Here is a 17,242-nt window from a genome sequence, read left to right as displayed (position 1 = left end):
CTTGTTAGTCCGGTTTCAATAAAATCCGGTCATTCTAAAAAAAATAAGACAATATATATATATATATATATATATATATATATATATATATATATATATATATATATATATATATATATTTCAAGTAAACCCTAAAGACTGTTTAATTTATTCAGAAAAGTCCACACCATTTTCGGTTGACCTTGTTTTCAATATCATGCAATGTGATATACTTGATTGTTGACATCTCTTTCTATCGATGTAATCTGGACCTAATACCTTTGGCATCTTATTTTCCAACCTCATATTCAGTTAATCCCCAATAATGTAACGCCCCGATTCTCAGGTATTGATAGTATGACTTTAAATTTCAAGTTTCAAGGTCTACTCGACGAGTGGATGCCCTGACTCGTCGAGTATGAGCAGGATTGGGCCACGTATTTAAGTGACCAACTCGCCGAGTCGGAAGAGTGACTCGGCGAGTTGGAGCTGGAGGGTGAAACCCTAATCCCCGGGGTTTTGCACCCTATTTAAAGGATCCTTTGCCCCCTTAGCCTTCCCTTACAACCCCTGTGAGTCCAGAAACCCTAAATCTCCATTTTCTCTCCATACTTGTGTGTTTAAGCTTGAAAGGTGGATCTTGGTGAGGAAAGGCTTGAAGATCAAGAAGCTTTGAGCAAGGAACAGTTAGGGATCTGAAGTCTACCTCATTTTATCATCATTTGAAGGTATCAAGTCATCACCTCGAGCTTCTTCTAGCTAGGTCCCTTTTATATTTGAGTTTTGGGACCATTTTGGGCATTTGGTGTTACATTTCGAGTGATGAACCAAGATCTGAAGTTGCAACTTCAGATCTAGGCTCATATTGGCTCTTTTCATCATAAAGTCTCGGTCTTTAGCATGTTGGTGAAGCTCTTTTACCTAGAACCTCTTCTTTAGCTTGATTTAAGTCATTAGCACCTTGCATGCACGTAAAGTTTGCAACTTTACGTGATAAACATGCCCTAGGAGCTTGGATCTGCAGTATGGAGCCTTAGCATAGCTTAAAAAGCATATATATGGATGAAGGACTGAAGGGACTCGGCGAGTCGTATGAACGACTCGGCGAGTCCGATGAAGATTGCCTTAGGCTCGGCGTGTCAGACGAGTGACTCGGAGAGTTGGCAAGTTATGCAAGGAACTCGGCGAGTAGATAAGGGTACTCGACGAATTGAGGTCAACATGGACTGTTGACCGTGACAGTTGACTTTGACTTTGACCAAGGGTTGACCAGTTGACTTCTGAGGGTATTTTGGTAAATTGAATATTGATAGCAAAGGACATTGGTGAATATAGGTGTTGGAGTTGGAGCTACATCTGGAGGAGTTTGACACTACCTTCCGAGCTACTTGTGAGGTGAGTTATCCTCACTATACTCAAGGGTCTAAGGCACCAAGGTCGACCCTTTGGATTGTTATCTGGTTATGTTATGCTAGTATGATCTGTTAGATTGGTATCCTAGAGGGTAGGATAATATTATATGGTATGTGGTATGACCTGTTAGACCAGTATCCTAGAGGGTAGGATAATATTATATGATATGTGGTATGATCTGTTAGATCGGCATCCTGGTAGATAGGATGGTTTCATGTGCTATGTGGTATGATCCGTTAGATCAAGTATTGTCTATAGACTGTTATGTGATTATCTGTTATATGTGCACGTGTTCGTTTAACGGTTGAGGTTTATCTGCTTTGTGTGGAGGCCAATAGACCTGGGCATTCCAACCTGTAGGTTGTGGGCTGTGAGTATTCCATCCCGAGGATGATTGGACTCGTAGTATGTGGGCATTCCAACCTGTTGGTTGTGGGCCTGGGGTATTCCATCCCGAGGATGATTGGACCCATAGTATGTTGGCATTCCAACCGGATGGTTGAGGGCCTGGGGTATTCCAACCCGATGGTTGATTGGACCCATAGTATGTTGTTTATGATTATATGTGTATTGTTGTGGTATGGGTATTTTGGGGGAACTCACTAAGCTTTCGGGCTTACAGTTTCAGTTTATTGTTTCAGGTACATCAGGGGATCGCGGCAAGGCGAAGGCGTGATCGTACAGCTCCTCACTTTTTATGACTTTGATTCTGGGATACTCTGATATAATACATTTTGAAAACAAGTTTTGTAATGGTTAATGGTTTTGGAAATGTTTTAAAAGTTTTAAATTTGGCATGATTTTTATGAATGTTACAAATAATATGATTGGATGCCAACAATCGAGCAGGGGCGGACCTAGGGGGGATTCCATGGTGGTACCGGCAACCCCTGACTTTTCCGGCCGCATTGGAAAAATTTTCGAAAATTTTCGAAATTTTTATTTTTTCTTCTACCGTGCAACCCCTGACTTTCTTGTGCAGCCTCTGACTTTCCTGTGCAACCCCTACTGTGAAATCTTGCGTCCGCCCCTGCAATAGAGTATATCCCGTTGCATGGGCAGTTGTTGTTTTTGAAAACAATGCCAACCGGAGATGGTAAATACTTTCATGGATAAATTAAGAAGTCTTTATGGATTAATTGCAAAAAGTAATAATATTAGGAGTGAATATGAGGCCAAACTGGAACCGAAGATTTTCCTAACTTGAGAGCTTGACTTTAACAGTTGTTATCATGAATTTGTCTTTTGTATGAAGATTTAATGTTGAACCTTGAGGCTTAAGAATCATAAGTCTCCAGCAAAGTTCAATTGATGCAAAAAGTTTTTTTATAGAATCAAACATGTAAGACTACCTTATAACTCTGAAATCATAAAAGTATTTTAATTGTCTAGTTTGTCATTAGGATACTTCTAAATTGATTTTCCAGCATAGCCCTAAAATATTTATATGGTTCTGTCGTGTACAATCAAATTTCCTCTTGTGTTATCAAACACGCCCAGTAGAGGTGCACAACACCGGTTTTAAACCAGTTCTGGTTAAAAAATATCGGTTATAGGAAAACCGGTTTCGATTATAAATGGTTCGGTTTTTGGAAATAAAATTTTGTTAAAAAATTAGGTTTTTTTCTGGTTTAAAACCAATTCAGTTCGGGGGTTTTAGAAAAAAACGGTTGTGGTTTTTCATATGCGGTTTCAATTTTAGCTTAACCGGTTTTAAAAAAATTGTTTGAGCTCGTTATAATAACCGGTTAGGATTGTGCACCTCTAGTGCCCACTACTGTGTAACAAATGTAACTCAAGGGTTCTACCTTTGTTTGACTATATTAATAAATAAATAAATAAATAAATAAATAAAGTATATCAATCAAAGTGAAAGAAAACAAAATGAAAATATAAATAAATTAGAATATAACCTTCATTTATATATTTCTTTTTTCATTTGATAAATTAAACATTACATGCTTTTTTTTATATATTATGGAACTATTACTGATAGAGAAAACAATAAGAGAACCAGTAAGTGGGCGAAGCTAATATATATCAAGTGACCCACCTAAACTTTTTACAAGTTATATATAAAAATATTTTGGATCTATCTTAAATATTTTAAGGGACATACCTTAATATATTTGTTTGGATGAAAAAATATTATAAATTAAAAACGATATAACTCATATTATATTTATGACATGAAAGAGTCACATATCGATTCCAAGAAGAAAGTAGTGAAGTGTTTTCATTATAAATAACTATTTTCCGTTTCACGTTTCCACACCATAAGCTTGGTAATGCATGGTTTAAGCCGACATACTCTAAATATAAATTGATTTTAGTAAAAAAAAAATTTAAGGAATGACTGGATTGGGCTCGGTCCTTTCACCGTCAATTTTATACATACCGAATTGGTTGTTTTTTCGGTTGAAATAACTCTGTTGAACCTGATTTTTCTATTGAATCGGCCCGCTTGAACTTGGTTAGGGAACCACGTGATTTTCAGTTCTAGACTCGCCACTAGAACTAGTCTGAGCATATATGAGGTCTGAAAACCGTGACTAATCCAAACATATCTTAGGTTTTGAAGTAAAAACTGTAAAATGAACCCTCTGATTATCAATCTATCAACTAGGGTACGTGTTATTTCTTTTGTAAAAATAGGCATAAATTCTGAAAATGTTTATAAATTTCACAAAGTGTTTATGTGTCTCATTAAATATACACAAATTACACCAACTCCACTAAGGTCTCTTAGATACACGCTTCTTTTAATATTACGCAGTACCTAGCTACCTGCGTTCAATTTTATTATGGTTAAATGTTTAATTTATTATTGATTTATATAATAAAATGAGTTTTAGAACAAATTATACGATGACATTATCGATCACAATTTATAAAATTTTATACTACCACTCGTCATTTGTTACCAATCAAATTTCATCTTGTTAACCACAAAATAAAGAAGTTTGTCAAATATACAACCCTTACTGCAGGAGGTACACATTGTTATAGCATACACAACACATGATTTTGATTTTTCAAACACTGGACAAAGAAAAAAAAACACAACGTAAAAATACGAAATAAAAGACGAACAATCCGGTCAGCCATCTGTCCGACTGTTCTTCATGTTTCCGACCGGTTTGCACCACCTTCAAGCACCGGGAGCTGCGTCTTTCACCTTACCCTGAAAGTACCCACCGTATTCCCTCGCATAATCCTTCATATGACTCGCAGTATCAGCAATCCGGCTCCTCGCATAGTCAACCCGGTCTGAACCGACTGGATGCAACCCTCTGGAATACTTGTACAACCACGATACGGCTGCGGCGGCGGCCAGACCAGACCCGCAAACCGAGAGGAAGCCAGCGACGACTACGAAGAGGAGAGTGCCGATTGGGACCCATATGGGGCTGGTGAGGATGATGAGAGGTGCAAAGAAGATGACTCCGACGACGGCAACAGTGATGGTGACGCCGGTGAGGAGGAGCAAGATGGCGCCGGAGATTACAAGAGTCATTATTCCCATGAGTTGGGTCGAGTTGAGGGAGTGTTGACGGAGTCTGCGGATGAATGGTCCTCCATCGCCGCTGGTGGTGGGTCTTGGTGGTCGTTGGTGTTGTCCGACGACGTTGTTTCTATCGGTCATTGTTGAGGGTTTCAAGGTAGGTTTGGAGAGAGAGAGAGAGAGAGAGAGAGAGAGAAAAAGAAGTGAGAAGAAAAGAGGGTTTTGATGTGGTAAAGAGGTTTGGGACACGTAAAGTGATCAAAAGGCATGCAAAACAACACGTGGGATGAGATCACATGAGCTTATTGTCATTTTTAACGATGTCTTTTTATCTTTTATATAATATAATTGTTTAATCACATATAAAAGTTAAAAGTAATTCTCAAACAATAACTAAAATAAAGTTAAACTTAATCTGATTAATGTTAAACAAATACACATAAAGAAAATAAAAAGGGATTTTAATTTAAGAGACGTCGAATGTTGGGGGTTTTAATAATTATTTTGATTATGGATTCAAAATTAGGTAATATGATCATATTTTGTCCGTTGAAACTAAAATACTGTACTTTTTAGCAATTTAACCTTATGTAAAGATTTTCATAATAACATATTTTGATGACTTATGAGATAGTTATTGCCTTTTTCTTCTTATGAAAGCAATAATTCAAATGGAATAAGCAAGTTATATAACTCAAACTAAAATAGTTAAACTCCTAAAACCTTTGGAACTTAAAATAGTAACAAAATATAATATGATAACATACAAGAACCAAACAAAAAACAAATCCCTCTGAGTCTAAAAAAATCTGACATTTTAGTATACAAGTTTCAACCAGAGGGAGGAGGTGGCTGTTGTGCATTGGGTGGTGGTGGCGGCATTGACATCTGCATCATAGGAGGGTGACCATGGCCTCCGGTGAGCTGTTGAGGAGGCGGTGGTGCCCTCCACATTTGCTGACCGGACATACCTGCTGGCGGTGGAGGCGGCCTGAACTGCTGAGGCATGTTTGAAGGTTGTTGTGACATAGTAGGTGGGGGCGGCGGCCTGAACTGTTGGAGGTGTTGTGGTGGCATGCCTTGAGGAGGCTGGCCCATCTGCTGCTGCCATTGTGGTGGTGGAACAGACATTTGCATGGGTTGGTAGAGCTGTGCAGGTGGTGGTAGGGGGCGGATGGCCGGAATAGTTGTGACCGGAGGAACCGCTCCGTTGACAAACGGGCGTGGAGGAACCGGAGCTCCACCGGTTGGTTGAACAAGTGTCGGAGGTCCACTTGCAAACAATGTGTGGGGCCTACTTTTTTGGGTTGTTGGATTACTGCTTGCCAGTGTCCTCTCTGCACAAACAATCAATTATTACCAAATGAGTGTGTTACTTTTTTGACAAAATGTATAAAATCACATACATTGCTATTATATGTATAAAATAACGCACATTGCTATTATCAGTAAAAAAAATTGCAATTATGGTTAAAAAATAAAGTACATTGCCTATATTAGTGGAAGGAATAAAGTGCATTGCTATCAAAAAAGAAACAGGGACAAGGAAGTGTTACCTGCAGGGGTACCATGGCGCTCTCCTTTTGTGTCTTTCTTGTAAGCATATGACACTGTTATCTGACGATTGCATAGATATTGTCCATTCATTGACTGGATAATAAAAAACACACAAATAAAATTAGCAACAATCAGCTTTCAAGTATACTTATTTTGTAACTATATTTTAATCAAAGATGTCGTATATAAAGATCCAAGATTTTAGAAAACATTAAGATAATGATAGAAAGTACCTCGATAGCTGCGTCTGAAGCCTCAAAAGAATCATAGCTAATGAATCCAAATCCACGAGAATTCCCTGTCTCAGGATCTCTCATGATCTGCAAAAAATAATTTGTTATTTCAAATTTATGAATTATTAGTATAATGTATACCTTTATAAGAGCAAACAACATGGTGAGTTAGTATAATTAATTACCTTGGGGTTTGTAACAATGACTCCAAAAGCACTGAAAGTATCATAAAGAAGTTTTTCATCTACATCCTGCAAAAAGTATTGCAGTAAGTCACAACTCATAAAAATTTATTCATCCACAGAAAATTCATGTTATAATGAAGAAGCTTACAGGATCCAGGTTTCCAACAAAAAGGTTAGCTCCTACATCCAAGCTCTTCTTATCTTGTGATGCCTGCAGTGGAAAACAGAATTTAAAAAATAAAAACATTTTTCAAGAATTTTTATGCACCTTTGAAAAGAATAAGAAGCCTAAAGAAATTTCTTTTGTGAAACATTCAAGTCTACCTTATTCACTCGTATTGGCTTCCCATACAGCTTGATCATGTTTAGAACTTTTATTGCCTGCAAATTTTAACATCTTTAGATATTAATTCCAATTGTTAGCCAATCTTTGTAATTATTATGACTCTTAATCATTCACAACTAGATTGACAGAAGAATTACAGCAATAAGCACTACTTACATAATCAGCATCTTCTTCACTTCTGAACTCTACAAAGCCATAGCCTTGGTGGAGATTAGTTACTCTATCTTTAGGAACATACACGTTGACTGAAGAATAAGAAGAACAGATATAAATACAAATTCAAGATTAACCTTTGTATGCTTTGTTTAAGCACTAATTAAACCACACAAAAAAAAAGATAATACAAAATGATTTTTCTTAAACCACAGATGTGTTTTGTTTTGGTACTATAGAGATAGGAAGTAGGAACTTACCAACTGGACCAGCTTGAACAAATAGCTCCCATAATAGCTCTTCTGTTGCCTGAAAAAAGAAAGACATAAGAAACATCAATATTACTAAAAAATTAAGAATATTAAGAAAAAAAAAAACCACAAAGAGTATGATATAAAGCTCATCCATCCATCAAATAGAAAAAATCAAGTGATCCGTCTGTTTGAAAAGATATACACACTCAGACTTTTTTTAGATCAAACATTGCCCTTGGTAACTTCTTGTTCATTTTGAAATTCCTGCTTTGTAACTTAATAGGTGAATGTAGCTTCCATTTCAAGTCAATTCAATTTTAGTTCCAAGTTCGATTATTGTGACAAGCAAACATAAATGAAGATGGCAATAAGAGTTTGACAACCAGACCCCGTTTGATATTTTATTTGTTCCTTTCCTGCTAGCTTTAGCTTATTCACTATAGAGACCATGTCAAAGCTGTTCTTGTTAAAGGTGAATTTTTCCAAAAGGATTAGGTCAACGGAAAAATTATAATCATCTACTTAAATGTACAGAACGTATCTCCTTTGTTTATTGGATGGATCTATATTCCAGAAATTGGACCCGTTCGACTTGGCCATTGGAGTAACAATTCTTCGAGTACAAAAATTATTCAAATCGACAGTAAAGATGATAGAAAACAAGCGTGAAAGTACCTGAGGGTCAAGGTTGCCGACGTACGCAGTGGCGTCTTGGTTCCTCTCCGCCGAGTGTTGACCTAGCAAGTTCGCCCCTACACCAGGAGCTATTCTAGTCGTCATATTCCTCTTCTATCAGTTTGCTGCTTGAACCCCTCCAACCTCCACCGGACCCAAATATTTCTAAAACCCTAGTTTTTGGAAGATCACTTTAATTTCCCAATAGTGATTTGTGTGCCATTTGTACGGAATGTATTAAAATAAAAAAAAAAGAGTAAATTACTAAAATCGTTCTTATGGTTTGGTTAAAATTGCACGTTTGGTCCCTAAGTTTTTTTTGTACTCGGATCGTCCCTGTGGTTTGATTTTGTTGCATTTTTCGTCCCTTACATACATAAAGTTAGGGATTAAACGTGCAATTTTGACCAAACCACAAGAACGAAAAATACAACAAAATCAAACCACAGGGATGATCTGAGTGCAATATAAAAGTTAGGGACCAAATATGCAATTTTAACCAAACCACAGGGACGATTTCAGTAATTTACTCTAAAAAAAATAATACACAACAAACTTATATTTTTAAGAATCTAACCATTTTTTAATGTTATTTTAAAAAGAAAAAATTAAACATCCTTTTATATTTTTTGTTTCTATCTATTCTTAATAACCGACCCAAATATTTATTTGAAAAATGATCATTCGGTCTTGAATTTCAGAATGGATAAATCATAAATGAGTAAAATGATCCAACCCATATATATATATATATATATATATATATATATATATATATATATATATATATATATATATATATATATATGGGGCTAGGTTATAATATAAATGGACAACTATTGTGCGGACCTGTGGACAGTGTTATTCTATAAGAATTACTAATAGAATAATTTGTTTAGTAATGTGAATACGTTCAACCTCATACAACTATCGATATTTTCATGCATTCTTACTAATTCTTATTTATTTTTGTTCTTACACGTCGTTTTTCACTCATTCTCATTCTTACAGAATACGACTCAATAAACATTCTGACAGAATGACAATAATAATGTAACATCCCATAAACCGAGACCAAAAATTTTTGTTTTTAATTATATTACTTATAAACTTGTTTGAGGAAAAACACCACTGATATCACATCAAACCACAAAACCATAGTTACATGTCTCAAAAACCATAATGTCAAATAGTAATAATGTCAAAGTACAATCCCAAGGATCTCAAATGTGGAATCAGGTGTGTGCGATGCGCTGCTACCTTGCAGGCTCCTTCCCCTTTGATGAAGAGGTACCTGAAACCAAAACTGAAAACCGTAAGCACAAAGCTTAGTGAGTCCCCCCATCATACCACATACCATACAACATACATACTGCCGGGCAATTCTGGGGTGCCCGACCTACCCATGTCAAGCCGTTCTAGGGTGCTGACCTGCCCATGTCAAGTCGTGATGGGGTGCTGACCTACCCATGTCAGGCCATTCCGGGGTGTCGACCTACCCTCCGGTCTATCTCAACCGGCAACGGGGACTATTTCACCCCCTACCACTACCACACAATAACATATCATAATCATACGGTCAGGCATATATGGGGTACTGACCTACCCTTCGATCCTAACGACCGAGTCGGGGGACTATTCCCCTCCTACTACCACTATCACATATAACATATCATGCTGACACGTAAGACACATCAGGTAGTAGCAAACCTAGACAATTATCACAAAGACAATCATCTAAAGACAACTCCTGCTGGTGGGCCGGCATTGTGGTCGTAGACCCACCTCTACTGGAAGGTAACTCACATCAATGTCGTGTAGTGTCTACACTTCCCTCGGTATGAAAATCAACTCTTCTCGACTCCTCAATCCCTACACAACATCCTTTCTAAATTACCATTTCATACTCATAACCCCTACAAGGGTCAATTCAAGTCCAAGTTAAAGTCAAGGTCAAAACCTTGGTCAAAGTCAACTTTGGTCAAAGTCAACATCTGGTTGACCAGACTCGCCGAGTTGGTCTACCAACTCGTCGAGTCCCCACGTCCACAAAATGCTACAACCCCGTCCCTACTCTTCGAGTCTAGCAAGAGCTCGACGAGTTCTCCTTCAACAAAACATCGGGGCCTTCTTCAACTGACTCGCCGAGTTCATCCTTGAACTCGTCGAGTTTATCTTCATTTGTATGAAGGTGTTCAGTCTATGACTCGTCGAGTTCTCCTTGAACTCGTCGAGTCTGTCTTCATGTGGTTGGGACATTGTCTTGAACTCGTCGAGTTCATCCTTGAACTCGTCGAGTCCTTCGATCTTCAAGTCCATAACAAACCCCAACAGGATGAGTTTTCCTTCAACTCAACGTGTGTCCATTTCTAGATGACTTTTGGGGGAAACTGCGACCCGACTCGCCAAGTCACCTAAGCGACTCGCCGAGTCCCTCTTTGTCCAAAACCATACAGTCGATTTCAGTTGGTCTCATTGCATCTGAACCATAGATCTGACCTCCTAGGATCCATTTAATACGTAAAGTTCCAATCTTGACGTCCATGCATGGGGGTTTTGGCTCAAAAAGCCATAAAAAGAGGCTTATATGTTGCATGGGTCTCCCATGGACATAAAGTTGGCACCTTTATGCCATGGGAACCCTCAATGGTTCCAGATCTGAAGCTATACTCTCCATGAACCACAAAATTCCGAGTATGGCACTTCTAAGGCTTAGAAAAGGTAGAAATTAACCCTAACTAGAGATCTAAGAGATAGATAGTAAAGGTTTCAGCTTTATACCTCAAGTGAGCTGGAAATGAGGCACAACCTCTGGATCTACTAGCTTCCACTTGAACTTCCAAGCTCCTTCTTCCTTCTCAAGCTTCACAACCAACATAAACACACAAAAATGGCTCAAGAACACTCAAACAATGTTAGGGTTTCGATTTATGGTTTCTCTGGGTTGGGAGGGATGATGTAGGTTGGGTTGGGACAAGTTAAGGTGTTTAAATAGGGTACAAACCCTAAATAATAGGGTTTTGCCCAGACAGACCAACTCGTCGAGTCGGTATCCCTACTCGTCGAGTAGGTCACTTAACCCTCCGATCAAAAGTCGAGTCTACTCGACGAGTTGGGCCTCCAACTCACCAAGTCCCAGTGCAAAACACGAAGTTACTTGAATTTAAATACGTACCAAGAACCGGGTGTTACAAATCTCCCCAACTTATTTTAGACTTCGTCCTCGAAGTCTGTTGCTGAATCCGGAAAAAGCTCTGGGTAGTGCTCCCCATCTCATCCTCCGGTTCCCAGGTCCATTCTGAGCCCTTGCAGTGTTGCCATTACACCTTCACCAGCTCCACCCTCTTGTTCCTCAGATCCCTCGACTTCCTGTCGAGGCTAGCTACTGGCTGCTCGATGTAGTTCAGGCTGTCATCCACCTGAATATCCTTTAAAGGCACCACTGTTGAATCGTCTACCAGGCACTTCCATAGTTGGGAGACGTGAAAAGTACTGTGAATCTGACTGAGTTCGGCTGGTAGGTCCAGCCTATATGCCACCTTGCCCACCCGGGCTACAAACCTGAAAGGTCCAATGTACCTGGGGCCCAACTTGCCCCGATTCCTGAACCGAGTGACACCTTTCCAAGGTGACACCTTTAGGAGCACCATATCCCTGACCTGGAACTCCAGGTCCGAACGACGCTTGTTGGCATACCTTTTTTGCCGACTCTGAGCAGTCTGAAGCCTGCTTCGAACCTGTTGGATCCTCTCTGTAGTCTTCAGTACCACTTCGGTACTCCCCATGACTCTCTGTCCAACCTCACCCCAGCATATCGGGGTCCTGCACTTCCTCGCGTACAACATCTTGAAGGGAGGACGATTGATACTCGCGTGATAATTGTTATTGTAGGAAAACTCTGCCAACGAAAGGTAAGTATCCCAACTACCTCTGAAGTCTAATGCATGCTCACAGCATATCCTCCAAATTATGGATGGTCCGCTCGCTCTGACCATCCGTCTGCGGGTGGAAAGCAGTGCTAAAGTGCAGACGAGTGCCCAGCTCGTCGTGAAACTTCTTCCAGAACCTGGAAGTGAACCGCACATCTCTGTCGGAAACCACCGAGACTGGAACCCCGTGCCGAGCCACTACCTCTTTGATGTAGATGTCGGCCAACTTTTCGGCCGAAATGCTCTCCTGAATCGGAATGAAATGGGAGCTCTTGGTCAACCGATCCACGATGACCTAAATCGAATCCACTCCCCGCGCGGTCCTGGGAAGCTTCGTGATGAAATCCATAGTGATATATTCCCATTTCCACATCGGGACGTCCAACGGTTGGGTCTTGCCGTGAGGCCTTTGGTGCTCGGCCTTGACCTTCCTGCAGGCCAGGCATCTCTCAACATACCAAGCTACATCTCGCTTCATGCAGGGCCACCAATAATCCGGACGAAGATCCCTGTACATCTTCGTTGCCCCGGGATGGATAGAAAACCTGGATTTGTGCGCCTTCTCCATCAATACATGGCGCACACCTCCATGATAAGGGACCCACACCCTACGGTGTAGTGTCAACAATCCACGGCTGTCATAATCGAATGAGGAAACTTGACCCACAATACGCTCACTATTACGATGTTCCTCCTTCATAGCCTCCTACTGGGCCTCCCAGAACCACTCCAACAGCACGGAGTCACCAATGTCATCCTCAAGCAAAATATCCCTGATCGGGGCTGCCTTGTGACTAAGCGCATCAGCTACGACATTGGCCTTCCCCGGGTGGTAGAGGATCTCATAATCGTAATCCTTCACCACATCTAGCCATCGACGCTATCTCATATTCATATTTGGATGACCCATGAGGTACCTCAAACTCTTATGGTCCGTGTAAATGGTACAACGGAACACATTGAGGTAATGACGCCAAATCTTGAGGGCGAAAACAACTACCCCCAACTCTAAATCATGTGTCGGATAATTTGCCTCGTGACGCTTCAACTGCCTCGAGGCGTAGGCGATAACATGCCCCCTCTGCATCAATATCGCGCCCAAACCTGAGTTGGACGCATCGCAATATACTACAAAATCCTCCACGCCCTCTGGCAGGGCTAAGATTGGCGCCTTGCTGCCTTGCACAATCTCTGTCTCGGCATCTCAAATGTGTCCTGCTGCTCAGGCCCCCAGCGAAAAACCATGGCTCTCCTTGTCAACTGGGTCAAGGGTACGACTATCTTGGAGAAGTCCTGAATGAATCTCCAATAATAACCCGCCAGTCCCAGGAAGCTCCGAATCTCATATGGAGACCTCGGAACCTCCCACCTCATCGCGGCCTCCACTTTAGCTGGGTCGACCGAAATCCTGTTCTGGTTGACAAAGTGCCCAAGCAACTGCACCTCGCGCAACCAGAACTCACACTTGGAGAACTTGACATAAAAGCTCTCCCTCCTCAAAGTATCCAACACCTCTCGCAAGTGCTCCTAATGTTGCTATTGCGTCTTGGAATAGACCAAGATGTCATCAATGAAAACTATCACAGACCGATCCAACATCGGTTTGCACACACGGTTCATGAGATCCATGAACGCGGCAGGAGCATTGGTGAGCCCAAAGGGCATCACCACGAACTCATAGTGGTCATATCGTGTCTGAAAAGCAGTCTTCTGCACATCCTCCTCTCTGACCCTCATCTGATGATAACCTGAACGCAGATCAAACTTGGAGAACCAAGATGCTCCCTGAAGCTAGTCAAAGAGATTATCAATCCTCGAGAGTGGGTAACGGTTCTTCACCGTTACCTTATTCAGCTCCCGGTAATCTATACACATCCGATGCAACCCGTCCTTCTTCTTCACAAATAGAATTGGGGCTCCCCAGGGTGAACTGCTCGGTCTGATGAATCCCTTGTCTAACAGCTCCTGCAGCTGTGTAGACAACTCCTGCATCCCAGGAGGAGCCAACCGATACGGTGCCTTGGCTATCAGAGCCGCATCAGGGACTAGGTCGATCCTGAACTCTACCTGCCTCTCCGGAGGTATCCCAGGTAGCTCCTCTAGAAATACATCCGCGTACTCTCGTACCACTGGTACGTCACTCACCGTCGCCTTACCCGCCTCCCAGGTATCCAAGACATAGGCGACGAACCCTGCACACCCCTGCTGGAGATAGCGCCTAGCTCTCGCTGCTGAACATAACGTTGGTCCATGTTGTGGCCTCTCGCCCTGAATCACTAGCTCTCCCCCACCTGGGGTTCTGACCCTGACCAACTGTTGTGCGCAGTCGATCACTGCCCCATTGGAGCTCAACCAATCAATGCCTATAATAACCTTGTTCCCCCACAATGGTATGGGAACCAAGTCTACCAAGTAGCACTCCTCGTACAACCTCAAAACACAATCTCTGAAAACCTCTGATGCTCGTACTGCCTGGTCGTCTGCAATCTCGACCTCTAGAGGGCAATCCAACATGCCCGAAGACTCTGGGAACCTCTTGCTAAGCGCAAGAGAGACAAATGATCGAGTAGCACCCGAATCGAACAACACCTAAACTGGGATACCGTTCACATGGAACGATCCTAAAAAAACATATAACATAGCACATCAATATCACAAGCGACATATAATAAAAGTTAGGGAGAAGAAATCATATCAGTCACTACATCGGGTGCGGGGCGTGCCTCCTCGGTTGTCAACTGGAAAGCTCGGCTCCTCACCATTGGAGCCTCTGACTTGACCTTCCGGCCATCCGTAACTCGAGTAGTCGCTGGAGTTGGCGCCACCACTGGCGCCGCTGCTGCTGCTGTCAACCTAGGGCAGTTGGCCTTTTTATGGCCCCTCTGATTGCAATGAAAGCAAATCAGGTATGATGTCTGAACAGTAAGGGCAGGGGTAGTACAATCCCTGCCAAAGTGCCCCATCTTGCCGCACTTGTAGCAACCCGATGATCCCGCTCTACAAGCTCCCTCATGCGGCCTGCCGCATTTTCTACAACGGCTCTGGCCCGGCTAGCCCTTCGACCTAGTGTTGGATCCCTTGGGTTTCTTCCCTGAAACCCCAGTAACCTGCTCCGTCTCTGCCTTCCTCTTCCTGAGGTGCTCTAAATAAATCTCCCCTTCCCTCGCCCTGGCAATCATGGACTCCAGGGTCGGGCAGGCTGAATAGCTGACATGCTCCTGAATATCAGCCCTCAACATATCATGATAGCGGGTCTTCCGCATCTTCTCATCCCTTGCATACTGAGGTACCAACAAGGCCTTCTCTCGGAACTTGGCGGTGATCTCCGCCACTGTCTCAGTAGTCTGCCTCATGTCAAGAAACTCCCTGGCCAGCTGCTGAAGCTCCACAGCTGGCGCAAACTCAGCCCTAAACCTGGTCACAAAGTCCGACCAAGTCATAGCCTCGATGGCTGGGGCTCCCAGTGAGTCACTAACCGACTCCCACTAATCCCTAGCTCTGTCTCTCAAACAACCGCAACAAAGCGAACCTTCGAACCCTCCAGGCAGAAGCTCGTCAACTGCACAGACTCGATGTCTGCGATCCATCTTCTGGCAGTAATCGGGTCCTTCACCCCGTGAAAGTCTGGCACACCACTCCCCCAGAAGTCCTTGAAGGACAGTGTGCGCGTCCCTGACTAGCTGGACGCCAAGTCACTCCTGAATGTCCGGAGGCGATCCTCCATCAGCTCAATAATCCCCTCCTTTATCGACCCGAAAATGACCGGGGTCGCCTCAAGGATACCTCTCGTGATCTCATACGCGATGAACTCGCGTAGCCCGTCATCAACCTGCTCGGATCCTGCACCCGATCCTGATCCTGATCCTGATCCAGACCCTGAACCTCCTGCTCCACGACGCGTAATCACTATTTTGAAATAAAACACATAAACGTCAGGGTCATACATACTCTTGAGAGGTCTCACACACTCTCAAAGTTCCCTGGTTCTATCTTAGCCCTCCTTGATTCGAGTACAGATCCTCTGCTTCCAGTAGTACGGGTTCATACTGATGGGTTTTTCAGCATTCTAACACTCCTATGGTGTACATGCAACCCTAGAAACCTTGGATCTATGTTTGACTAAGATACATGCAAATAATTATTTTTCCAAGGTTCTTATCCTAACTAGCATGGCATGGGGTACTTGAATCAAATAAAACTAGTAGAATTACTTACCTTGTAGTAGTAGTTGATTGCTTGGAGTTTGAGAGCCTAACACCAATAATGTGGATGCCTCAAATGGAAGTCACAAATCACCACAAACTTGGAAACTTGAGAGAATAGTCACAAACTTCTTGAAATCGGCCCTCTTAGTTTACACACATCAACTAGTGCAATTTCAAGAACCAAAGCCTCCTTTATATAGTGTGGTGGATTAGGGTTACATCCATGTAAACCCTAATACCCATGTCTTTTCATTTCCATGAGATCCATGGGTTAAAGCTCCATGGAGTATCCATGGACTTTCCATGCAAGCCTAGCCCATTCCAAATAAGCATTAGCCCACACTATATAAATACAAGAGCCCATATTTAATTAGTCATACTTTTGATCTCTAAATTAATTCTAAATTAATTATAGATCAACACTAATTAAATAATATGATTTTATATTAATATATTAGAACTTATAATATATTAATAAATCATAACTTATACTATTCTCAAAAGATTATCCGTAAATTGTTCGGGTGAAGTGCAACCCAAATGGACCATGCCGGGTCGGGTCAAGTACATATCAAATATAGTTATGGACTTAGACACTATATACAACACATACTACCTTCCACATCTATCCGTACTTTCCTCAAGGATTGCTTCGACTTCACCAAGTCCCTTTAACTAATATTGCTTTCCAACCTAACATCGTCCTAGGCTTGTCCTAGGGCACTCTCTGACCTACTCTCGGCCATCAGCTGTGCAAGGAGTCCCTGCCATCCTTCCCTAACTAGCCCGCGAATACAATTACGGATTT

General features: G+C 41.8%; 2 protein-coding genes across 2 annotated transcripts; both read right to left on the bottom strand.

Moving 5' to 3' along the window:
* Positions 1-4,308: 4,308 nt before the first annotated feature.
* LOC145115677 (oleosin G-like) lies at positions 4,309-5,134 on the bottom strand. The gene has a single exon (XM_079052026.1). The coding sequence runs from the start codon at positions 5,036-5,038 to the stop codon at positions 4,544-4,546; it is 495 nt and encodes a 164-aa protein (XP_078908152.1). The 5' UTR covers positions 5,039-5,134; the 3' UTR covers positions 4,309-4,543.
* A 448-nt stretch (positions 5,135-5,582) lies between these two features.
* EMB2444 (RNA-binding (RRM/RBD/RNP motifs) family protein) lies at positions 5,583-8,509 on the bottom strand. The gene is made up of 9 exons (XM_079053506.1): positions 8,301-8,509; positions 7,632-7,680; positions 7,375-7,463; positions 7,197-7,253; positions 7,021-7,083; positions 6,873-6,938; positions 6,688-6,774; positions 6,454-6,547; positions 5,583-6,234 (listed from the first exon to the last, which is right to left on the bottom strand). Exons 1-9 carry the CDS (start codon positions 8,403-8,405, stop codon positions 5,729-5,731), a joined length of 1,116 nt encoding a protein of 371 aa, XP_078909632.1. The 5' UTR covers positions 8,406-8,509; the 3' UTR covers positions 5,583-5,728.
* Between the last annotated feature and the right edge of the window lie 8,733 nt (positions 8,510-17,242).

Source organism: Lactuca virosa, chromosome 5, assembly GCF_052849685.1.
Source record: "Lactuca virosa cultivar CGN04683 chromosome 5, Lactuca_virosa_CGN04683_v6, whole genome shotgun sequence".
Taxonomy (NCBI): domain Eukaryota; kingdom Viridiplantae; phylum Streptophyta; class Magnoliopsida; order Asterales; family Asteraceae; genus Lactuca; species Lactuca virosa.
The sequence above is the reverse complement of the archived record's forward strand: the minus strand, read 5'-3'. Positions and strand labels throughout refer to the sequence as shown.